Genomic DNA, 25,991 nt, shown 5'->3' with positions numbered 1-25,991 from the left:
AACGGAACAAATACTTTTTAACTTTTGATGGAAATCCGTCAGCAGATGGAGCCCTGCCGCCCGATAGAGATACCACAGATAAACCAACTAATGGGGTTGAATTATTTATTAGAAATCATTTACATTACAAAGTAAGACATTATTCACGGCCATATCCATCATTAATCCTGTTTACAAATAAGGGTTAGTGAATCAGCTGGTCAGAAATGTGTACCTTCCCCAGATGAGGAGGTTTATTCTTCATTCTCTGGGGTAGAGGAGGATGTTGGCACAGGGTTAATCATCATCACACTATTTAGAATAAGCTTGATGATCCACACAGAATATAGTCAGCCTTCAAGTATGAGAATACAACTGCCGTTTTATCTCAGGTGTTGAGCTACTGAACAGCAAATGAAAACTAACAAGAAACTAGGATGACAAAGCAGCAAAGACGAGACAAGGAGATGTGCAGGACAGAGACAAGACAGCAGGTAGTTTTCTTCTTCTTCTTCTTCTTCTGGATCTTTTAGACAGATGTGAGCCTCCTTCTGGGTCGTGCTCTCAGCTCTAAACCTAGCAAAGACGAGACAAGGAGATGTGCAGGACAGACAGACAAGACAGCAGGTAGTTTTCTTCTTCTTCTTCTTCTTCTTCTTCTGGATCTTTTAGACAGATGTGAGCCTCCTTCTGGGTCGAGCTCTCAGCTCTAAACCTTCTGACGGAGTCAATCCACCAGCAGTTGTGACCCTTGACCACAATATCGTTTCTGTTGAAGACCTTTTATTGTGAGCTGCCCACTGGAAAGAGTCTCAGGTTTGATGAGGGTTTTACTGAGAATGACACACACAAACATTCTGCATCTGATTTTTCAGAGTGATGAAGTGGCCCTCAGATGAGGTCTTCAGTGGCTTGGAAAAGTCTGGAATATCTTTTTTGGTCTTATCCCTGCCCTTTACCAAAGTTTTCACATAATACTTTTTTTATATATATATCTTTAAATAAAAATGGTTTATAAATCATCTACAAACCTACATTTTCTATAAATTACACAATCTGCAACCGCTGAAATTTGCAGTAGAAAACTCAGGGAGAGCGAGAGAGAGAGACAGAGAGAGAAAGAGAGAAGACCTGTGCGTCCAGCTTTGAAAAAAAAGATTGGTAGAAAAAAAAAATTATACAATATCAAAATGATTTAAAAAATTGAACCAAAACAAGAGATAGATGGGTCCTTTTGAGTGAGAGTTTGTTTGTCTGACCCCACAGCGTCCAATCATGGCTTGAGAGCCAGTGCACTGACAGGCAGCCTCAGACTAGGTCAGTGTGCGTGTGTGTGTGTGTATCTGTATATATACTTTTATGTGTTTATATTATGTGTGTAAATTAGTCAGCATCTGTGATGTCATCAGGCCCGTGTCAGCAGCTCCTGAGCCCACGTCTTAATGGCCGACGTTGTGTGTTGGAGCAGCTGCCACGTTGTGTTGGTGAAGGTCACAGCGTGGCCCTGCAGACACGATACGGACACCTCACCACTGCAGGCAAGACAAGAAAAGAAGATTTTTAGAGTTTGTTCTTAAACTTACCGGTTAAAAAACACATAATGCAGCTTTTTGATTTGGATACCAGTATCGGTTTGACCCATCTATTCATAATCCAGTGAGTTTGTAATGTTCTTCCTATGTCCTCTGTAACTGCTACCTAGTTTCGAAATAGTGATTTACTGAAATGGGTTGCATCATCAAAACTTGTGAAATGATCTTAGCCAGTAAAGACCTAAAACAGGTACTGTGAACTAAAACATGTATTTTGTGCTGTGAATTAAATTATGTGACTGTACTTTGATGAAACGCATCTATGCTTTTGTTAATATTGAACATTTTCATCAAATTAATAAAAAGTACCCTCCAGAACCCAAGCTGCCGAGAGCAAAACAGCTTTCACGGTCATTATAGCACACACTAAGGAATTTATTGCTACAGTGGACTAAATTCACCATCAACACTGGTTGGAAATCCACATAAAAAAGGTGGCAAATTTTCCCTTTAATGTAAATGTAAAAACCAGCTCACATTCAGAAAAATGGGAATACAAAATACATGTTAAATGGATGACTCAAAGTACTGACTTGCAGGAGTCCTGTAGGTTGGTCCACGCTCGTTGTAGCAGTTCAGATATATACGCCAACGCCGGCAAGATGTAGTTCTGATGGAGTGAGAGGAGCAGCTCCTTTAAATACTCCAACACCTGGAATACACTGTCGGGGGTGTTGGTGTTCACCTGGGCAAAAGATACACAGAGACACTAATCAATGACATGAAATACATTTCGGTTTTAATTTGTTCACTCTTTGATTCAAGACAAAACACATTCAATCTTTGTCTCAAAACTAAACGGGAGGTAAATGAAAGTCAGGGAGAGACAGTTTCGCAGCCTTACCCATTCTATGGCCTGTGGTGTCTTTTCTTTGACCCAGAGAATAAACTGTGTGGTGTTTTCAGAGATGAAGATGGCTGCTGTTTTAGTCTTTTCCAAACCTTTGTCCATTAGTGGCCCCAAAACGCGTGCACACTCAGAGTAATAATGAGGAGTGTTCGTCTCCAACCAGCTACAGAGGATACAAAAACACAATACAAGTTATATTAATATATTTGCATTTACAGTAATTAAACAGCCAGCGAGTTAAAAGATGTGTCCCTTAGGTCACTAAGTGAACAAAGTTATAACTATTAAGAGCCCAAAGACACAGCATCATGCAGATGTCTGTTGATTATGTCAACGAGTCGTCAAACATAGTTTCCAATGCAAAGTAGTCTACTGCAATGTTCCATTTTCATTTATCTTTAAGAACATTTTAACTGGATTTTTCAATTTGCAAACATAACTGAATTAAGTCCTTAAGGATATTTTTGTACAACTTTTAACTAGCAGTGTACTATTTAAAACGTATTTAAATGTTTTAATTATATCATATGCAATCGGTGGTTACTTAATTAGGTGCACCTGTATGTCAAATGGAATCCAATATAACATTTGCTTTTTAAATTCAATTACATGTTTATTATTGAGGTCAGAGTTAAAGATGGCTTTGTTATGGACTACATCATATGGCGAGGCCTTTCTAATATATATATATTGTCATCCCTATTTACATACATGAGGGGGTCAGAATATTAGAAACACCTCTGATTATCATGCAGTGTAATACAATAGTACTAATTTGACCTCAGTGCTAAAACTAAATTGAATTAATTAACACCTCTATGACAATGTAAAAAAAAAAAAACCTGAACATTAAAAGCATCATAAAAGTAGAATCCATGGCAGAGCAGTTGTCCTGGATTGCATTAGATTGTACAGCTGTACCTAATAAAGTGGTCCGAGTGTATCATATAAGCCAGTGAGGCAGACTGTGAACCAACTGCTTTGTGTACAGCAACGATGACATGAAGTGAATCCGAAGTGTGTTTGTGATATGTTTAAGCTCTGGTTGGACTGGCCTCTAGTCAGACAGTGTACAGAAGTCTAGAAAAGAGCCAAAGACAAATTCTGGGGTCGTACCTAAAGGCCTGTGTAGAGTAGACCTTTATTTTGCTCAAGGCCTGCTGAGACACGGCTGTGACCCCTGAGTTGCGCAGATGCAGGGCTGTGGTGGAATCTGAAACACACAATGCACTTTGTAAGACCTCAATAACAAACAAAAAAAAATCTAAAAAGTCAAGTGCGTTGTGATGTAAAAAAAAATAAAAAATAAAAAAATAAAAAATAAAATAAAAAAAAGAGTAAAGAGGACTCGGACAGACCTGCAAAGGAGCCATGAGATCTGATGTCATGAGCAATGAAGCCGGCGACAAACACAAGCAAAACCATGAGCAGTTTGGACCAGGGGAACCCACGACCACGCATCTTCACCTGCAGATTCTGGAGGTGAAGTGAGAGGAAATACCGAGCAATAGTTTTACGAAAAACCAAAACTTCTATTTTTGTGTTTGACAATCTATTTGTTAGGTACTTTCATAGTATACATTCTAGTATTTTAAACTTTGTGGCTTTATTCAGCTTATACAGTGACCATTTGTCTCACCTGGCACAGGTTATTGCAGTCCTGAAGCTCCTGAGATTCGACGGCATCTTTCATCTCTTCATTAGTCACTCTGAAAGACTGGACTGTCTCTTCAAGGTTTTTCCGGAGCTTCATATGTAAAATAAAGCACAGCACTTAAGCATGAGACTTTTTATTATCTATTTATCAATAAAGCTGTATCTCTCTGTGTGTGTAAACATGCACTAATTCAAGTTTAGAGCCGAGTTTGGTTAATGAACCATCAGACCTCATGGCAGGAGTCGTACCTTTGGTGGCAGGATATTCCAGGACTTAAATAAATGGTTCAACAGCAGGCTGGAGAAGAAAAGAGCGCGGAACAGTTAGCTCTATCCATCAGTATATCATAGATCACGTTTAAATGCAACTGCCTTTCACTTCCGTGAAAACACATTTTTACAATTTTAAAGCAAGAAAAGGCACATAACCCACCTGGACTGGGGTAAGTGTTTGGTATAGAGCTGCCTCCACACGCCTAGACTCTGGACATCCACACACAAACACTCCGTCATACTGCTGAGCAGCTGCAAAAATACACGAGAGAGGAAGATAGGCTCAATTTTTGAAGCTGTAATTCTCCACAATGCCTTGTTTTTTTCATGATGATCTATCAACATTGACAGCAAAAGCAAATTAAGACAACACCCTAATCGTACATATGTCTTGTAGCTATATTGCATAAATACTGGTATTTATTTTGGCAAAGACAATGGTCAATTGGCTGATTGTAAAACATTAGGGCAAAATGGCAACTACAGAAACCACTGCTCTTTAATTCATGAGGGACACTAAAACATTTTCTTGATTAAATTCAATTGAAGCAGACTATCTATTTGCCATCGACAATATTTGGCCTGTTAACCAGTGGTATGAAGTTGCCGGCTCGTGGTTATAAACATAGTCACAGTGTTTGAGAATGACTTATAAAAATGAGTTATGCTGCTGCACAGAGCTCAACTACACTCAGACGACTGAAGCAGCAGTATTATGTAGAAAAGATTGGTTTAATCGGTGTGTGTGTTTCTTACCTCTCTCTTCATGTCATCTGGACAGTTTGGTGTGGCTCTGGACAGAAATGATGGCAGGTATGTGTGCAATGTGCTCTCGGGTTTGGCTCCAAATGCAAGGGCCTTCAGTCGAGGGTACAGACGCCTCAGCTGCTCCTGAAGACTGAACACAAAAGAAAATGTTACATTGAATTACTTTTTATAAAAAGGCAAAGATTCACGAGAAAAATAAAATGCATTCAAATCCGCACTAAGCTGTCATCAATGTGTTCCAATATGCTCTCGAGAAAGGCCTTTAGTAATGAAAACTGTCAATTTGTCAGCAATGTATAATTTCCAAATTCAAATTTTCATTCCTAATTGATGACGTCATCTGTTTCCCATTCATTTCTACAGAGGAATGACAACTGAACAGGTACAACCAAAACTCATCATATTCAAAATGTCCCAGTACTAAACAAAGATGCATTCCAAACAATCTTCTTAAATTAATTCAGTGCATATGCAAATCAACCACAGTTACTTCTTGTGAGCCCTTGTCCTAAAGTCACTTCTTGTGATTGTTTGATTAAGTGTAATTTGGGGTTAAATATCCAGGCTAAATACATTGCTGACCATGGACTACACCCGCTTCTTTCTCCACTGTGTATTCATGCTGAGCACTACGATTATTCATTAATGTAATCAAGGAAAACTTGTCATGACTGGGTTTCAGTGTTTGCATTGCGTTACATTTACCTTGATGACAGGGCGTTCTTGGGCATGAAAGCAAAATCTAATAAAGGAAAGAACTCTTTAGGACCCATGATGCCAAATCCCTTTGTCAGGTTTGCATGAAGCCTGGGAAAAGAAGAACATGAACAGAGTCAAAGTATAGTTTCATTTTGTCCAACATCTAAAACACTGCATCCTTCATAAAATATATCCTAACATGCTAAAAGCCTAATGGGTTCTTAGTAACTACACACTAAATTCATTCAAAAGAAAGAAAATCAGGGATATACAATAATATTGACTAAGTGACATTTAACACAGGAGAGAAAATATTTGGTGGTCACACTTCACACATGAATGTCATAGATAGGCGTAATGAAAAGAAAAGAAAATCTTGGATGTATTAAACAGTTATATATTTCTTGGAGGACTTACAGGAGAAGTCTCTCCAGATATGCAATGGCATATGAAGACAAGGACTTCACTCCCAGCACAGGAAGCATGATACCCAGCCACACTGAAACACAAAGAAAGACCATCATTCACATGATAGGAACTGTTGAGTTCTCTTTCAGCTTTCAATTTAAAAAAAAGCCCAATACAACTGCAGAAGCAAAACGTGGTTTTTATTCTTGCATACTTAATAATTATTCAAGTGACGCGATGAAACAAAGTTGAGCTCTACAGGCATTTCTTCTTTGTCTTATCAAAAGGAAAACAAATCACCCAAAAGATACTTCCCTGTTATATATATCTGAAGTCTGTTAAGAACTGAGAATTTTTAAAACGCACTCAGATGTCATTTTGTTCTTGTGACATTCACTGTTGCAATTTTTGGTTATAATTTTGTCACACTTCTATTAGATATCGCACTACAAATATTTCAATATCAGGTCAATACCTTGACAAATCGCAATCAAATTGTAGCCTGGGACTCTAGAGAAAGGAAACTCTCGATTGCTCAATGTGTTGCTGCTCTACGATGCGCTGTTGCTTCATTAACCCCCAACCCAGAATTTGTGTCAGCATAATTTTGTTGGGAAAGGGGGAGAAAGGGGAGACAGGCTGGAACTAGTACAGTGCAGAGGATGATGAATGACTGTGTCCTCATATTCAAAGTAACGTGTCATGAGTGTTTGACTGTGTATTACCTCTTAGTCCCTGGCTGAGGTCATAAAATCCAGCTTGGCCAAGAGCCCACATGATGGTCAAACACTTCACTGGACGATTCTGAACTGATCGCAGCAAATCCAAATACTACAGAAGACAAACAGGAGGAAGGGTATTACAACAATATAATTGCATGGTTATTGCAAAAGACAAATCCACAGTACGTAGGTTGAAATTTTAGAAAAGAAAGCTATTACATAAATTGTATTGTTACTTATTTTTTAGTACATTTGGAGCAGACAAGGGCAGTGAAGCAGTTATCTGCAAGACTCAAGGACGGACGGACACACACACACACACACACACGCACACGCACACGCGGACACACGGACAAACACACACACACTGACTCACTTCTGGCAGGTTCTGGGTGGCGATCTTGGGTTTGTCCTGTAGGATTGCCTGGATGCAAACTCTGTAGCCATGAAGAGGTTCTCCTGGAAACGGTGAGAAAGAGGCTGTTTGTGTCTGTCCTTTCAATTTAACACTGGTGATCCTTATTTATTCTGACCACGAGCAAATCAATAAGGTAAAAATATTGATGTAATACAAAAATACTTCATAATGTACACAGATTAAAACTCACTTCAATGCACAGCATTAAAAACATTTAAAAGCAGCTTTCACAAGTTTTCTTCTATATACCTATTAATGATGCATTACCATAACGAATCTTAGAAGCGAGACTGGTGACTTAAAGGGGACATATTACGATAGACTCACTTTTTCAGTGCTTGTGCACATACATTTGGGTATCTGGAGAGCCTACACACCCACATACTGTGAAATGAGACAACCACAAGCCATTCAGATATAACTCCCCTTCCTATGTCATATGTCAGAATCATTTAAATATAAATCCTGCCATCCGAGTATCTCCACTCATGGTTTGAGAACTACCTTAAAATATGGTGCACCATATTTTTCCTCGCAAACAAATCATATCAGACTGAGCTTTCTCTGGAGGTGGCTTAAAGAGATAAACTGTCCAGCCTGATAAAAATGTACAAATTGCCTACTGGAATGCTGGTTTATTCAGACAGAAAAATAATGTGTATTTTGAACATTAAGCATGATAAACATGTTCTAGAAGAAACACCAAATACAAGTATGAACCTGAAAATGAGCATATGCCCCCTTTGCAAACACCCTTTGAAGTTGTAAATTTCACTAAGTATCTACACAGGAAACAGCAGTAAAGATAGGTGAGAAATACTGCCGGCTGCAGTGAGGAGAGATGATGGTGTGGCATCTAATCGCTACATCACGTATGTCTCGGTCCACAGGACAGACCACTTCCAAACCTCAACTTAAGCTCTTACCTGGCTGTCTGTCCAGCTCCCTGAGCATAGTATAAACACAGTGGTCGAAGAAATCTGGCAGAACATCACTGCAGCGTCCGATGAGACCTTTGATCACTCCCTTCAGCTCTTTTCCTGAAAGGCAGTATGGGTAATCTGGGGGCAAAGAGACAGAAAAAAAAAGGACATGAAAATGAAAATCTAAATTGTCAGTCAGTGCCCTGCAGAAACTTTAATTACCAGACAGACACTTTTCATACAAATACAAATACAGTAGAAATGTCTCCTTAAGGGGTCTATTGACTATGCCAGAAGTCAGAGTTTGACCGACCGTGAGCATAGCTGCTGAGTGTGGGCTCAGCCTCTGGCGCAGTCAGATTGAGGTTGAGGTATCCTGCCAGGTCTTTGACCCACACTGATGGGTTTTCTGGGAACAAGGTTTGACTGCGAGCCAACTGCTGCTTCAGGTCCCCAACATCCAACTTAAAAAGGGAACAAGACAGAAGAAGGATTTACACTCAGAAACAACACACCCATTATGTGAAGACCTTGGTTTCAGCATGTGATATTTTGCTTGGAAGATGCCACAATGCAGCACTGTTTCTGTGTGCTTGTATGAGAAGATATTTTAAAATGTTAGAGATTTTGCAAAGCCTGTTGCATTTATTTTTCTTTCTAGTTACTGACCAATATAAATCGAATCATTACACTTCTATTGAGAATAAACCCTAAATTATCGGTTTTAATCCAAAATTTTAGCAATATAAAGTGTTTTAGGGCAAAAAGGTGCACACACACAAAGTCTTTCAAATAGTTCAATAGTTGTTTCTCTCCTCCTTAAACTGCAAGAAATACACATTTTTAGTTTTAAGCTTTTGATTGTAAACAAATTTAAGCATCCAACCCAACCAGGAAGTTTTACAAAGGCTTGATTAGATCAGAGAAAACAGTGCTATACTCACAGTTTTGAAGGCTTCCTCAAGGGTCTTGGGTGTTGCCGGGGTGACGGTACTGCTGGAGTGTGATTTCTTGGATGTTTTACTTGATGAGGGCTTCTTATTTTCGGACTCGGCTGGTGGTGGAACCTGCTCCTTGTTCTGTTTCTTTGCCATCTTCTCAAAGCCGTCATACAGAGTCTCAGACATCACCAGGGGCACTAAAAGAAAACAAGGCAGCTGTGGTTAAGACACGCCTCTGTGCTGATAAGAGAGTCTATACTTTTTCTATTTTAGATGCAGCCTCTTTTCAAACTTCTTTGGTCTCCAGTAGCACTTTCTTATACCAACCCCTTGTTCTGGAAAAGTTAAGCCATGAAAGCATGGCATTCCCCTCCTCTCACATTCAGTGTTACTCCCTCCCTCTTTGGTTTGCATAATAGGCTGTAATTATCCAAGAAAATGTTCATGCAAGACTCATTACACTCCACAGAGAAGAGCGTTAAGCACTGGCAGCATTTCAAGCATTACCCTGTTCTACTTGTTGAGACCCAATTTGTAACGAAACTGTGTCCCAGCATAATCCTTAAGTATTTTTGTATTCCCCTGAATTTTTATATTTTTGTTCCCTGCATGTAAAAGCCTCTAAAAAGGATAAGGCAGACATCTATATTTAATTTATTGTCAAAAAATTCCATGACAAAACCATACTCAAAGTGTTAGTCCATCAATACTTTCTGACTTCCCTTCCCTGTCTGTAGCTCTTAGACCAAAGCTCATTCTTTCCTAAGTCTTAAAAAAAAAAAAAAAAAAAAAAAAAAAAAAAGCTCTAAGCTTAACTAATGTAGCAAAGACATCTTCAGAATTTAACTCGATACGACTGCACACAAGATTTGTTAGAACCAAAGTTAGACCCACCAGCAATCTTGAGTCTTTGTTGACAGAGGTCACCAGTTGTTCCCTGATCATTCAGCCATACATGTTGCTGACAAACCTCAATCTATATCTGGTCTGCGCGTGTGTGTGTGTGTGTCAGTACAACACAGGGCTGTGATGCCAAGACAGGACTCGTTTCATCACATGCTGGGTTCAGTTCCCTTTTCAAATGTTGCTCAATCAGGATTATTCTTCATTTCTCTAAACTCAACACTTAAGTCAGTTGTCCTCTCTGTTAAGGTCTCAGTTTAAGAAAGCATTACCAGAGCTGAACAGCTCCAAAAGTACTGAAAGAGTGAGAAATTAGGTAATCCGACCATGTGTTCATGTCTATTAATACTAAACAAATACCCATACGTGTCAGGAAGTCGGTCATTTCCAGCAGCAGCTCTTAACATGAGAACACATCTGCTACATGCAGTAACTGGGCACCAACAAGTGAGGCCACTCAACTGATGACGAAAGGAATGGTTGAAATATCTAAATGACAGCTTTAAACTTATGTGCTATCACACAAATTTACAACATATGAATCAACACTTGTTTCTATGAACATGACACAAAATCAGATATGGTTTCCACTTTTTACATGCTCCAGTCTACAGCGAGTCATCACAAAGACGGATCCAGACACAGACACTTTACCAAATTCGCCACCCCACCTCAAGCAAACTTTGAAAAAAAGACCTGTGTTTAGTCATTTGTTTACTGCGGTACTATTTTTAAATGAAGAAAACGATGGTAATACTTCTGCCATAATTTATCAGGACAACAAGAGCCAAGACAGATTTTCCAAGAATCTAGTCAACATCACTAAATAAAGAACATCACTCCAACGAAACCGCTCGGAGATTTGCCACCAATCCTTGTAAATGTTAAACACCACCACACAAAGACAAGAGTGTCTTCTGGAGGGAACATGCTGGAGTTAGATTAAAAGGCAATCATGCACAGTGGGAGTATAAAATAAATAATACAAATTTAGAAAGCAGTATGGAGGAGTGAAAACCTAACCAATTTGCACCTGCTGAAAGGACATTCCCAAATTGGCTCAATTATCTTAATGAATTATAATACCTCTTTATCCTGTTTAGGATCTTACTCTGAAATAAAACATTTCACTTCGTTGATTATCCATTCACGGGAAACAGGTCAACTTTGTTACTGTTCAGGTGGCTGCTAGCAGGCAGATGTTACACCATGTGAATATTAATTTAGACAAAATTGCCCTTGTCGAGGTTGTCACATTCTTTCCAACCTACTGTCTCAGTGAAAACCTTGAAGGATTTAACACAAGGTATATCTACCGTCCTTGAAGTATAACTACTTAAGTCTCAATGTGTAATGAAAACCTACATCGTCTTGATACGACTGTATGTCCTTACATTGTACAAAAATGTTTTTGTAGTCTTGCAGTTGTTTTTAATTAAGCTCTATTCATGAACACCTGCTGAAATTATGTTGTCAGGGAGGTGTGTAGATCCTGACTGGATCGGGGAACCATTCATGTCTACTATATAGTTAATGAGTGAATGAGTGAATGAGGGTCTTGGTGGTCTGGTGGGGTGTAATATGAGCAGTTGCACCCAACATGGCCCCCCTGCAGGGTGGGTGGACTGGGAATGGATTCTCACACCAGCAGTAGAATATGCAACAGGATGATTCACATATGTAGATATGGAGCAAACCATTTCACAACAACACAGAACAGCAAGGCATGTCTTGCTAATCTAATCACATTTATTTCTCCATGTATGCTGTGCCACTGCCAACTTTTGTCTGGCATTGACCCACATGAATTTTGTCTTAAAATATTATGCTGGTATTAACTGTAAGTAGAGATGAAAAACTGATTAATAGCATTACTTTCTTTCCTTAGATTGAGGTGCCCTGAAGATATCTGGCATCTAAATCAGTCAAATAACATGCAGGACTTGACATAATCTCTTCCGTTAAAAGTAGAGCACTTGTCCAGACATGTAATTTGAAAAAGTTCAATATAGGTGTCATATCAACCGTCTTAAATGTGACCTTCCTCAAAGTGAAGATGTCTGTATCATGCAATCACACATCAATGACAAATAATAAGTCGTGTAAAATCAGGTTTTATATTTCTAACATTTTTCTTTTATTGTGTTTTCTTGTGAAGATACCACACACAAAAATATTTGGGAACCTGTGCTAACAGATGCAAAAGCCTCAAGCTGTCCTTTGAGTGCCAAAACCACCTCAGTTCATTCCTGTGGCAAAAAGGCTCCGTGATTGTGATCATAATGTTTATCATTTTTTTAAGACTTGAGTATTAATCTAGTTATTTTTGCAGAGCCTGGTAAAGCTTGAGCACTCTTTCAGAGGAAAGTATGAGCCTGATTACACTAAGCGAAAACTGTAAGATTAGATTGGCAATAAATACTTCATAAAATACTTTAGTGGTTAGAGTTCATACACAAAAAAGAGACACTGTGCTCGGAATCAGAGATAACAAAACAGCTGTGTTGACGTTGAAAACCTGAGTACGCCTCCTTTTCCCCCGCCGACACAAAAAAAAATGATGGGGAATGAATAAGGGAATCAGTTATAGCATTTGTATCAATAAACTCTTATGAATTCTCATCCCTATTTCTTTTTGGATAAAACCTTTACACCGCCTGAAAACTGACACAGTGATCAGACAGACTTTGGACTTGCTGATTCACTGATAAAACTGGTGCATAAACAAATAGCAGTGGCAAAGTGAGATCTGAAGTTGCTGCTAAGATGGTGCGGTGCTTGAGGGCAGTTGTGGCTAGGTTTACTGAATGTAGAGTATGATGAATATTAAATCAAACAATACCATCAAAGGTTTGCAACTAAGTTTGGCCAATGAGGAATCATCACACAGACAATTATCAAAGTTAACAAGGTTACTGCTCTGTTTTCCATGTGCAGATTGACCTGCTGGGGTCCCTGGGGCAAAAATGAGTTTATTAGCCCTTTTTAAGCCACTAATTCTTCCCACCCTCAGAGCAATGGTTACAGTTTTTCTATGCCAAAACACTACCTGTCCCCAGGTTTGTAGTGTGATAAATTGATCAAACACAAATTAATTCAGGAATTTACATTTTATGTGAGCACAAAACTGTGACGCTAGACTTTAACACAGAATCCACTCTACAAGAGAGGGCTTCAGAATCAGGCAGTAATCCGTTCAGCTGATCATCACACCTATCATCAGCTGATATTGGGCTTTGTTTGTAGTGGCTAATTGGCTTAAATTGATTTACACACAGTAGGCCTGGAGCTTTTGGGTCCCCTGGAGTTCTGGGACTCCAGGTCTGTTGCATACTTTACCCAGTTGGTAATCCAGAAATTATCCCTCAGTAGGATTTGCTGAAGTTTGTGGATTCACTTTAATCTAAAAAGGTGAAATCCAAACTATTAATTATTAATGCATGAAAAACATAAAACTCTGGCATCCGCAATTCATGTGCATTGCCACCATCTACACAAAACAGTATCAGTGCAGAACTTAAATTAGCCTACGGATTATTACATTGCCCAATCTCAATTTCTTAAAAAGATAAGGCTGACCTTATTCTATATTTGTATTATCTTCCAAAAACAACAGTGCTCTTAAACACTTAATACTTTCCAACTTCTCTAAACTATCCATGGCACTCACTCCCAAGCCCACTGATTTCAGACCTAAAGCTTCAAAAATTTTCCACAAATATACGCATGTATACATATATCTTTTTTCTGAAGGCTAAATCATCCTCTTAAAACGGCAGGTGACTGTTAGTCTAGACTTCTAACCAATGTGACTTAAACAGGAGGAACGAGCGCATTTGTTGCAGATTATTTTCAACAGCAATATATTACACATACAGTGTACTAATCTTTACAGGACCAGTAAAGATCTCCTGGTCCATCATAATGAAGTAGAACGTCACCTAAAATAAGATAATCCTTTATTAGTCCCGCAGCGGGGAAATTTACAGGATTACAGCAGCATAGAGGATAGTGCAAACAAGAGACATAGCAAAAAAACAAGATCAAAAATAAGTATTATAAATAAGCAAATGAGCAATAAAAAAACAGTAAAAAAAAAAAGAGTAACTATTATAACTATTGTATCTAGTTCAACTTAGTGGATCATTTATGTTTTTTAAAATAGTTTTTGGACAACGTAGGAGGACTACTTGTATCAGGCTGTGATTACACAAACAACAAGTTACTTGGTCATAAGATATTGTATTTGTTTATTTCATGCCAAGTCACCACATTAATAATTGATTACTCAGCACATTGATTACTGTCCTTGTAGGAGAAAATAGGGCGGATGCCTAATTGATTATCTTAACCTCATACTGTTGACCTACAACGCTACATAGATGCATTTAAAACAAAATGTAGCAGCAGCAGCAAAAAGAGCACCGAGCTGCTGGCATGTGCTCCAGAGCTGCAGCTCCTCAGTGATGACGTTGCTTCTGTTGACACACTGCTTGAAAGGCTGCTAGCAGGCTAACGCCAAGACAAGCTAGCGGTGTGTTGTAGCGGAGTACACTGTCCAGAAAGGCCTGTCAGAGTTTATATTGAAATGAATGTGTCTCCAGAGAGGCTAACGAATAGTCATGCACAAGAACTAGTAAAAACACCAAACGGGAGCCCGTAAGATGTGGCGTCACCGTCACTGCGCGATGCTAAGCTACAGAGGCTAGCACGTCCCACTAGGTGACAGCTAGAGCTAACACTCTCTCCACGTCCAGTAAGCTACTGCTATACCCGCTACGACCTGACAACAGGCCGTCTAAGCTCGTAGACACAGCCACACGTGTATCTCCATCCTCCCCCGTTCATGTAACGGTGGGGTAACCGGGTCACGGAGCAGCTAGCGGGGCCGTGTTCACTCACGTCTGGACGGCTGGTTGGACTCGCCCAGGGCTCTCCTCCCCCGCTGCTGCCGGGCTTCTTGTCGGACGAGTTCTTGCCTCCTCCTGCGCTGCTGCTGTTCTTCTTCCCTTTCTTCACCACCTCCCATTTGCCGGCTGCATTATTATTATTATTTGAAGCCATTTTCTCTGGTCCAGATTGTGATAAATGTCGTGGCTTCCTGCCTCCTCTGCTTGCTTCACCGAGAGAGACGACTCGACGGGTTTGATCATTTAACCGTCAGCGTGCCACGTCTCTTTGTCGGCATGACGTCAGAGCGGTGCGTTTAGACCGTCGCTTTCACGTTTATACACGTCTACGTAAGATTATAAAAACGTTTAAATTAGCAAATAATATACTTCTTCATATTTTAGCAACAACAGTGAAACATATAAACTCTTTCTGGACAGAAATATAAAAAATGTTCAGCTCATTTCTATCTTTCTGTGAAGTCTTGATATAAAGTGGAACTGAGATGTGAATGGGATAACACAAAACAATGGCAAGAAAAAGGTAATGATGGTGGGCAGATTTTAGTTTCCATTTTTCTAGTTTTGAACCAGAACCACACTAGGAACTAGCTCTCTTTTGTTGGCTCCATCTTATACGAGTGCCAGTCCCTGTTGAACCAGTGGACCAGCTGCTGTCTGTTGAACAGACTGTGAGTTTTGGCTGCAGTGTCTCTTAAAAGAGGCCCTTATAGTCCCTCAAATGAGTCACTTAATGTTTGGCACAGCCATTCTGGATCCCTCTCAAGACCTCCTCCAGTCAGTATGAGTGGAGCTTAATCACCGACCACAGCGGACGTCCTACTGGTTCAATATGTTAATCTGTTTGTACTTTTGTTTCCTTGGCACTCTCTCTCTCTTTGTCCCAAAATATCTCCCAAGTGCAAATCATTTCTCTGCAACATGATGTCGAGACTTAACATCCCTGTCGTTACGCTAACAGTGTTTGTGATGTGTTTTAGAATAAGATAGCACCACTCCTGATGTGAAATACAGAACACACCACAATAAGGTTTGTTAGTTTTTATTGAACATCAGAGCTTTATTTCATTCCAGCATTCACTGCAGATGATGCATGTATATCACATGGCTGCTATAGCAACAAATGGTGAGAGAGGGTTTGTTAAGTTTGCTGGTTCAACTGCTGGCTGTCACTCACAAAAACCCACACCAAAAGTTATTCTACAACCAGTGTGGCGTTTTAACGCTCTGCAACAATGCTCAATTAAATACGGGAACAGAAGAATAGTGATAGCAGCGAAAATATTTATTTAAATTAACACAGTCAAACATTAGTATTTAGTATGGCCTGTCTGTAGTCTTAATTTAGTATTATTATTTTTACATTTGTTCATTCATAGACTTAAAAGCCTGACATTTGTCTGATAAATAACTCTCACAGTCGCCTTTAACTCGGCCATAGAGGAATTCAATGCCAGTAAAAAACAAACCTCTTTTAAACAAATCTTAAAAATATAAAATGAAATCCCCCTGCATCTTTACTGCATGTTGGCATTTTGGATAACTTCAGTCAGTTTATTTCGCTACATTTGGTGCAAGACCTTCAATTTCCCCAAATCCAAAACCCCTTAAAATTAAAAAAGATAAATAAATAGAAACATAAATACACCAGGCTCTCTCATAAACAAGCTGTCAAAACAGTCATGAGCAAACCCTCTCCGGTGGGACACTTTGATGAATAAAAATGCAGATGATGATTTCTGTGATATGTCCGGGGGTCTAAATGTACGTTCATGTGTGTCATCACCTTTAATATCTTCAAAATATATGTGCAGGCCTCCCTCCTTAGAGGCTTAACACCATTTATAATCTTACCCTGTGTATTTTCAACCAAAACATCCTTAAACTGGTCACATTGTGTGGAAAAACTTTGTGGTTTCATATATAAACCCTGCAGAGCACCCTGATGCATGCGTGTCTTTGTGTGGTGACCAATTAAAGTGCAAGGTGAGCGAAAGTGACCTGCCTCTTAAGACGGACAGGTTGATAGTGCAGCACTGTTGGCTCCACTATGTCAGTGCTGGATCCCTGTAATCTCATTTCTTCTAACCTAAAACCATTCTATTCCATTCAGGTTGAACCAGCTCTGCAGTGCAGCTGTTCCCTCTGGTAACAGGTTTCAAATAAAGTTGAGTCAGCCAGGCTGCTGGGCTCTAGTCCCGACAGGTCTGGGTTAAGTGTCCCTTGCTAGTTAGAGTTTGGGTAGCAAGGTTGTGCAACAAAGTCGTCATGGATATGGACAGCCACAGACAAGATGGGAGAATTGAGGGCAGATTGTAAAAAAATAAATAAAAAGGGGCAAAAAGAGAGGGGACTATGACGATAATCATGAAGTATGTTGAAGGGCGAGAGAAGGGGGGAGGATGATGAAGAGAGGAAGAACAATTCAGAACTCCTCCGGGTCTACTTGTCCCCCTTCGTCAATTTCTTCATCCTCTGGTGGTGCAAATCCATCCTGCGGAAGGAGTCTGAGGTCAGTGTATGACAGGAATAGAAACCTTAAAACATATTTTTAAATCTTTGCTTGTGGGTTATATTGATATATCTTCCTCAAAATTGAGTTTGCACATGTCCTTGTTATTTTTGAGACAACACTACAACAGTCATTGTGTTCACATGCATGTAAGTTAACAGGTTACAGTCTTTCTGAAGCAATCAGATTTTTTAAAAGTCGTGTAAACATGTAATTTGAGTGATTCATCAGCATAGTCACTTCAACAGAGCGTAAGAGTGTAATGTCATTTTAAGTCCCAAAGGTTCACTTATTTTTTTCAAACTGGGTCAGGTCCACTTTGGAAATAAGTGTGACGAATTTATGTGCTATTCTCTTGGTTTTACTAAGCATCTAATGACGTTTTAATGTCTGTTTTTTTTTTTAATACCCCAAATGAAATAAATTGATCAATCAACAAACACGACACCAGGTTTCAATAATTGGGGTAGAAAGCAGATTTCTTTGCCATGTACATCCATAACCAAGTTCCTAATCGTCATTTTGCATGTGCATGTTAAGGACTTCAGTCAAGAAAAATGTTGCTGTGACTTTTTGTGCAGAGGGATGTACGAATAGATCATTATACATAGAAAAGAAGATCTCTGCTGCTATTATTGTATCAAAGTAAACACTGTAAAATGTAAAATCTTGTTACTTACGCTTGAGCTGTGTGTGTTTTGACTGTTTACCTCTGTAGCGTACAGTACATCCAGGATTTTGTTGAGGATTGGGCTTTCTTTGTCCTGGCAGAGGAGCTCGATGTCCCTCAGCTTTCCAAAGTAGAAGTCCCTCTCCTTCTCCAGTCCGTCGACAGTCAGCTTCAGATCCAGAAGCTATGAGCAGAGAGAGGCAGGTCAAACAGCTTGTGGGTATGAGATACATATAGAACAAAACCACTGTAAACTGTAATATAAAATGAATAACACTGGCCACTAATCAAAACAGCACTGCAAAGTCCTTTAGTACAAACAACGGTAGGTAGAAAAAGTGCATGGAAGGGAGAATGTTGTATTACATCATTAAATAAAGGTTTTAAAAGCTTTACAATTGCTTATTCTTTGCTAAGCTAATAGTCTGTAACAATGTAAGAATGTGTTGCGTCGGTCCAGACAGATCTGGCACAGTGACCTTGTGTTGTTATTTCATTATGAGAGAGCAGTGTTCGGCCAACTGGGACCCATTTGGAATTATCAACATGACGTAGCTCGTTCTACAAAGAGTTTGCAATGTCTCAGTGTCTCGCTGCAATTTTGAGAAACTTTATGAACATTGAAGGGTACCATCAATCATGCATTTTAATGCGATACCTGCACTGGTACCTCGGTGGGGCGCCATGATAGGAAACAACAGGGTTTTTTTTTTTTTTTAGAAATGGCTGAACAGATCACAACAGTTGGTACCTGATGGTTGAGCTCTACCATCTCAGCGTCTCCTCCGTTGCGAGTCATGGGAGTGGTCCTGCGAGCTGGTGCTAGGGTTATCTGCCTCGGGGGGGTGGGAACAGTCTTTGGTGTTGTGGGAGATGTTCTCATGGGACCTGGGAGGAAAAAAAAAACACACACACACACAAATGTTTATATAGCTACACTTGTTTGGATGAATGTGTTTAGGCTGTGTTGTTTTGAGTCGGCCTTCATTTGTCTGTGTGAGCTAACAGACTCAGAAGTTGTCGAAACTGGGTTTGTAATAGCTCATGCTTTACTTGCATTATATGTGCATAAATTTAACCCAAAGCATCTTTTTATGCTTTAGGTCTCTCTTATTTCCTTTACTCATGTGTGTAATGTAACATGATTGCATTTGGGCTTCAAGTTCGGTTAAAGCCTTAAGCACAGAATTACCCCGGCTGCGGAAAGGCAGTGAAGACACTGACGAAGGACTTACAGCTATTGTTGATGTGCTGCTGATCTGCCAGTGGAGATAAAATCACCTAAACTCTTACCTTTACCGACTTCTAACCTTAAAACCCTAAAGACAAGTCCTAACCTTCAACAAGCCCCCCTTCAAAGGGGTACGAGGACGGGCCTTATGTCCTAACTTTGCAATAGTTTCCTCGGCCTCAAGGCCTTCAGACAAAGTTCAGACAATAAACTTGCATTTAACCCATCCTAGGCATTGAGCATTGGGCTGCTGTAAAGCGCCCAGGAAGCAACTTGGGGTTCAGTGTGACGATGACGAGGCACACATACTTGTTGTCCCCAAATATTAAGCCTGGAGAGAGCACTTCTGCTTGAGACAGTTGATGATAACTTTTACATTTCCTTCTCCATTTAATCATCTCAAGTCCAAATTTTGATCAGCTGACTCTGATCAACTTTTGGAGAGACAAGGTACAGAAGACTTGCGAGATTGTGTAAAACTATAAAGCTCCCAGTTTGAATGACACACTGCAAGCATTGACAAGCACACACACCCCCCCACACACAAACATGCTGTATGCAGGGGATGTTACCTGAGCGAGAGGGTCTTTTAGGTTTGTGGTGAATGGGTTCATCTGTGTTAGAGGTGGGGATGTTTTGCATGAAGAGGTGACAGCAATGGAATGAAGCCTTTGTGGTCACACACAGCTGATAGTGACAAGTGTGTGTATGTGTGTGTTTATTGTACCTGGGTTGGGTGGAGGCGGCGTTCCCTCTTGGCCCTGCCGTGAGATTATAGGGTCGTATTCTTTCCCATCATAGTTGGCATCAAAAAACTTCTTAAACCACTGCAGGAACTCAAAGTTGTCCTGGAACTTCCCCTTCACCAGCCGCTCCACGGAGATGATCTGAGAAGGAGAGGAGGACGGAGAGATGAAGTGTTGAAATTGTCCTTATAATGTTATTTAAACAGCAGAGAAGACGGCCCTGGGATATTTTCTTTTTGGGATATAAAATAAATTATAATCCTTGGCATGCTAGAATAAACACTGCAATGGGGACAAAGAATTAATAAAAAATAAAAAAATAGAATTTATTTTGTATCTCCACAGCTACACTAGGCAGTATATGCTGTTAGAGGTGTCTTTGACGAGAGATGTATCTTATGTCCACTAAAATATTTCAACAACTCTGTTAACCCAGGGGCGGAACAATTTGTTGTTTAATCGAATCTAGTCTGAATGTGTGCATGTTAATGAGTGTGTATGTGTGTGTATGTGTTCTCACCTTGTCCACATTCATTCTCTTGAATGAAGCCTGTAAGACCTTGAAATTGTTGATGTATTCGTGTTCCAGTTTAGCATTGAACTTTACTTTCTTCATTAATATGCACCCTGGAAACAGCATGTCCATGAACTGACAGTAAGCAGAACCTAGGGGAAAAAAAAAAAACGTAGTTATAGAACTTCATATACATTTTGAATTGAATTGACATTTAAAAAAAGAAAGTGTGCGTTTACCCGAACAGAGCTGCTCAATCTTTGTGTGTGTGAGCTGCAGAGAGTCGTTGACCCATGCCAACATGTCATGACGACTCAGGTTCTCTACAGTCATTGAGGTGGAGTAAACATTCACCGCCATCCTCCTGATTCACAAAAACACACACATAAGCAAACAGTTGAAAGATTAATTTCTATAGGCTGACAAATACTTATAGTCAACAGTTTGATTAATGTATGCAACCTTATTTTTTTTTTTTAATCTGGTGTATACAAAATACACCAGATTAAAAAAAACAAAAACACAGAAACAAATTACAACTTTACTTAATTTCAGAAAAGATTTGCCACCTTTTATGTGGATGTCCAAACCCCAAATTCTTCAGTGTGTTCTATATTGACGAGTGAGCTCCAAAATCTGTTGTTTTCTTGCATCCAGAGACGTCATTTGACGCTATAGTTGCAGGCAAGCAAGAACTGCCGGGCATTTCAGCTTGTGTTTATCTGGGTATCCAGGGGGTGTGGTCTACATGCCATTCACAAACAGAACTTCTTTGTTCGTTTGCTTGTATTGCAAACTACCTAGGTTTCCAACAGCAAAAATGGCCTCCCAAATTATGGCTTTTGGCTGACTTGGATATTCAGCGGTGTTTATTTTAGAGTACAAGATGTAAGAAATGCTGCATTGAGAGGTCTAAGCTTCTTGGTACATGTAGGCACTGCTGGCACAGATCCATCAGATAGACTTCTGGTGTCAAATATATGATGCACAGAGAAATATCTATCTTCAATCGACTACATTTACCATCAACACTGATGGGCCATCCATATTAAAAGGTGGTTATTTTTCCCTTTAAATACTACATAAACAAGAATATATGTTTAAATTGTTTGAAATGTTCTTAAATAAAAGTTACAGCCATAATGGTCAAAACAAAATGTTTTGAATGACAGACATTCTTTCCTACCTTTTGGCATATTTTTGCAGCCTATATCTTTCCAATAAATCTTTTTTTTAAAAGATGGAAATATACTAAATTAAAGAACAGAATCATGAAGGGCAATCATCAATTAGTTTCATTAAAATGTATATAATCATATAAACCATTTCATTTTTTGATATTTTGATATTGTCTGAATTTTAAGTGCCTTATTTGTCGTCCTGAAATGTTTTGTTCCTGGTACAACCATGTTAAGCGCTTTGTAACTTTTTAAAAAGTGCAGTAAAAATAAAGTTTATTATTATTATCATTCTGATTATGTAGCAGATGTAAGACACTTGAGTATTTATGCTAATACTGCTATTCAATTTGGTATCCTGTCTAGTTATCTGTGAGATTTACTTTCTCGCTTGACTGCTTCATGGCCAGGCAACTAAATAAATAAGAGAAAGCACACCCACTTTACTCACCTACGCTGGGTGTGTGTTTGGTGTGAACTGTTCAGATCTGGTTGTGGTGGACCACCTAACAGAAAGACCTGGGGACAGACAACCGTATCCTGTGAGATATCAGTGATGCTACCATTCAGACTGCACCATAGGACCACCACACTTCAAAGTTATTTATTGTTCTGGTAATTCTAAAAATCTGAAACTTGTCTTATCCCCTTTAAACATAACATCCTCTATACCTCTGTCAGTTGGTCAGAACCAAAGCCTGTATGGTCAGAACGGCTTAGTGTCCTGCACAAGAGCTCCCCCTCATGGTTACAAATAAAAACACCACAGATAATCACGCAGGGAGTCACTAGTCCACTCACTAGGTCACTAATCTCTGCTAAAGTTAATCCTTTTAGCCAAGGTCGAATCTGCTGTAACACGTCATGGTGAACAAAAGCAGCTGAGATCACCAGCAAGAGGATCAGCTATGATTCATCACAATGAGAGTTTGAGACAAGGAAAAATTCTAACAATCACAAAGCATTTCCTGTGAACTGACTGCATTCAAATTAACACTGTCCACCAGGCAAATGCTGCTGGTTTGGTTGTGGCTGGTGCATCTGACGGTTATGCCACGGTGTCCCTTTCACCCGGAAATCGACTTTGAATAATCTGTAGGTTTGAAATTACAAGAGTTTATTTGGCTTCCAGACTGCCTCGTCCACATATGAGGCAAAATGCACACACATTAATACAAATAACTCTCCAGTTACTAGACCTCTTGAGATATGTGAAAGACAAACATGCTAATAATAGCTAATTAACACAGAGTGTCAAGGCCACAACAACCAAAAGCAGCTAGCTGTTAAGTTCATTTTTCATTACATAGTTATTAGTGAATAAAACCCTAAACCTAGACTTTCCCAACTTTCCCCAGGTCTTCAACACATCACAGCACTTGTTCTTTTTTTTTTTTTTTTACTATTTATTATAGTTCAAGTTTGAAGTAATAATAACAAATTTTCATTCATTTTTCTTTCCTCCTGTTCACACTACCAAATGAAGACATACAAATAAAGTGGGCTATTTTATATTTGTTAAACCTGGCTTATAATATTTATCAACACAAGTTAATTTTAAGAGATCTGTACTTTGTTTAAGATAGTTTTGGAAACGCATACCTGCGGATGTATCTTAACTGGGCATTATTTATTTTTCTTTTATAGTATGTGACAGTTGTATTTGCCTGATCACGCAATTTGTACTGCTTATATTTAGTCTTCTAGACAACTGAATGAAAATGTACTACCATGATTTTGAATATTTGAATCAATTAACTGCTAGTTCAAAAGTTCAATTCTACAGTTTCAGCCGCTCAAATGTGAATTTTGTAAGTTGCTTGGTCAACACATTTAGTGACGATACTGAGTCACCACTTTGGTAACAGTTGCTATCAAAAGAAAGTAGATCATAAAAGATTATAAAAACGTTTAAATTAGCCACAGAACCCCGGCAACAGCAAAACATTAACATACTTAATAGCACTGTTCTGCTGCCATACTACATTTCTAATAGATTGTAAAGCTGTAAAATAAAATGAAGGGGAATGACAGACAGACGTCTGCACATTTATACAGTAGAAGCTCCAGAATTATAGTTGTGCAGCAGTTGCGGAACAAAGTAATAAAGCAAGAGTGCAAATATAAAGATATGAATAAATAGATATCTAAAATCCACTAAAATACAAAATATACACAATGCCATAAAATACAAACAATGTTTAGGTAAGTTATCATATCTCAAGCTGCTTCTTGGTGTTGCATGTAGTTATAGGTTTACAATATAAAATCACAAGTACAAGTAACATCAAGTGAATTAACGTGTAATGTACAGTACCAGTCAAAAGTTTGGACACACCTTCTCATTCAACTACTTTGAAGAATGTAAAATATAAAACATATTCTGGTTTGTTGAGCATTTGTTTGTTTACCACATAATTCCATATGTGTTCCTTTATAGTTTGGATGTCTTCAATATTAATCTACAATGTAGAAAAAAAGAAAGAAAGAAAGAAAGAAAAACCATTGAATGACAAGGTGTGTCCAAACTTTTAACTGGTACTGTATGATGAGTGTAATGACCAATAAATTGCACACAATATCCAGTTATTACACATTATGTCAGACAGTTGTATTGATTGTAGCAGCGGCTAGAAAACAGGTTTACTCCTGATCCCATTTCAGATAACAAAATAAGCATGTTGGATTACTATAATTAGAATAATAAGTCAAAGTAAAAGCCATGCAGCAGTTTTAAGTGAGCCTCATGTACTTGACTGGTTATCATCAATGGACCACCAGTTCATTCCTCTCCTGTCGACAGCTATTGTAAGGTTTAATTTAGCAGATATAACCATTTCTGATTGTTAAAATAAGTACATCACAACACCAGTAAACCCTCCTGCGTGTTGGGACTGCCGGTACACCTCGCGGCCCGGTGCCCATCGGTGCCACCGGTCCGTGTTGTGACGGTGAGCCTCCCAGCCCCGGTAAGTGCGACAGACACCGTGTCACGTCGGTGCCGCTAGCTCCGAGCTAACACTGCTAGCGTGGGCTGCGACTGAACGGGTCTGGTTCAATCCAGAGGGTCGCGACCAAAACGTGATTTCCCCGCAGTGATGTCGGTGGACTCGGAGTAAAGGTGTAACCGAGAGGAGACCTGTGTTGTCAGCCGGACGCTGCACCTCTCGGGAGGCCTTTTCCACAACACGCACATTATCAGTGGGAGAATAACTGTCAACTACGGGACGATGCAAGTATTCACGTGAGGCGTAAATGAAACAAGCCGTTAAATAGGTTGTTAGTTAAGTTGGTAGTACTCACTGAAGTGCGACAGCGTCCCTCTCACAGCCGTCCCGTTGTGCCTGGTGATGGGCTTCACTGTTGCTATAACCCTGTTTCCTCGGCAAAGTTACGCGAGACTGCTCTCTCCCTCATCTAAGCCGTTACGAGAGTACGCATGCGCAGAGCAGTTGGATGATGACTTTTATTGCAACTGGTGTTCCCCTGGATGGTCATGATGGGCCCATGTGTGATGATTAACCCGAGCTAGTGTTAGTATTCAGGACCTTTAATTACTAAAAAAAAATAGTAATACTTTATATCAAGAAGCACTACCCTGAGCCTTCCACCTTTTTTTTTTTTTTTTTTTTTTTATAAATTATTTATAATAATAATAATAATAATAATAATAATAATAATAATAATAATAATAATAATAATAAAGCCTTTATTAGTCCCACAATGGGGAAATTACAATTCTCTGCAGTTAACCCATCCCGGAGGAGCAGTGGGCTGCTAAGAAGCGTCCTGGGAGCAACTGGGGGTTAGGTGTCTCGCTCAAGGACACCTCGGCATGTTGACTCTAGGTTTATGGTTTATTTGGTGGGGACAATGCACATTAATAAATCATTTCTGTAAATGCGCCAGAGTTAGCCAAGAGGCCATTTTTCATCTGTAGTCCCTAGAGAGATGTTACAAAGTCACCCTAAAAACAGAATATAAGATTAAAATTACAAAATTAAGATTAGGATTTATTGTATTCGTATTAGGATTTATTGTATTCGATTTATTGTATTCGTATTAGTTTGTTGCACTTATTGTATTCGTATTAGTTTG

General features: G+C 39.3%; 2 protein-coding genes across 4 annotated transcripts; both read right to left on the bottom strand.

Annotated features, from left to right (window-relative positions):
* Positions 1–97: 97 nt before the first annotated feature.
* Positions 98–15,320, bottom strand: tmem214 (transmembrane protein 214). The gene is given in 18 exon segments (XM_054618333.1): positions 98–1,511; positions 2,105–2,256; positions 2,416–2,584; positions 3,538–3,634; positions 3,780–3,897; positions 4,061–4,168; positions 4,327–4,375; positions 4,511–4,602; positions 5,107–5,248; positions 5,824–5,925; positions 6,235–6,316; positions 6,951–7,056; positions 7,324–7,406; positions 8,292–8,426; positions 8,602–8,752; positions 9,233–9,426; positions 15,035–15,067; positions 15,070–15,320. Coding segments are annotated over 18 exon segments (2,067 nt in total). The 5' UTR covers positions 15,197–15,320; the 3' UTR covers positions 98–1,384.
* A 2,064-nt stretch (positions 15,321–17,384) lies between these two features.
* LOC129107011 (microtubule-associated protein RP/EB family member 3-like) lies at positions 17,385–25,316 on the bottom strand. 3 transcript variants are annotated; one of them, XM_054618334.1, is made up of 8 exons: positions 25,197–25,316; positions 22,345–22,412; positions 20,955–21,079; positions 20,722–20,867; positions 20,183–20,342; positions 18,976–19,112; positions 18,235–18,408; positions 17,385–17,536 (listed from the first exon to the last, which is right to left on the bottom strand). In XM_054618334.1, the coding sequence occupies exons 3-8, from the start codon at positions 21,073–21,075 to the stop codon at positions 17,468–17,470; spliced, it is 807 nt and encodes a 268-aa protein (XP_054474309.1). In that variant the 5' UTR covers positions 21,076–21,079; positions 22,345–22,412; positions 25,197–25,316; the 3' UTR covers positions 17,385–17,467. The 3 variants fall into 3 exon arrangements, with proteins under 3 accessions (XP_054474309.1, XP_054474311.1, XP_054474310.1); XM_054618336.1 differs by having other exon boundaries at positions 18,265–18,408; XM_054618335.1 differs by lacking the exon at positions 22,345–22,412.
* Positions 25,317–25,991: the final 675 nt, after the last annotated feature.

Source organism: Anoplopoma fimbria, chromosome 18 (assembly GCF_027596085.1).
Source record: "Anoplopoma fimbria isolate UVic2021 breed Golden Eagle Sablefish chromosome 18, Afim_UVic_2022, whole genome shotgun sequence".
NCBI lineage: Eukaryota > Metazoa > Chordata > Actinopteri > Perciformes > Anoplopomatidae > Anoplopoma > Anoplopoma fimbria.
Note: the sequence above shows the minus strand (reverse complement) of the source record. Positions and strands in the feature narration are given on the sequence as shown.

Coding starts and splice junctions, on each gene's coding strand:
- LOC129107011 (XM_054618334.1), bottom strand. CDS start 21,075: ATGGCGGTGAATGTTTACTCCACCTCAATGACTGTAGAGAACCTGAGT. Junction 20,343..20,721: donor AGAGAATGAATGTGGACAAG/GTGAGAACACAT, acceptor TCTCCTTCTCAG/ATCATCTCCGTGGAGCGGCT. Junction 18,409..18,975: donor TGGTAGAGCTCAACCATCAG/GTACCAACTGTT, acceptor CTCTGCTCATAG/CTTCTGGATCTGAAGCTGAC.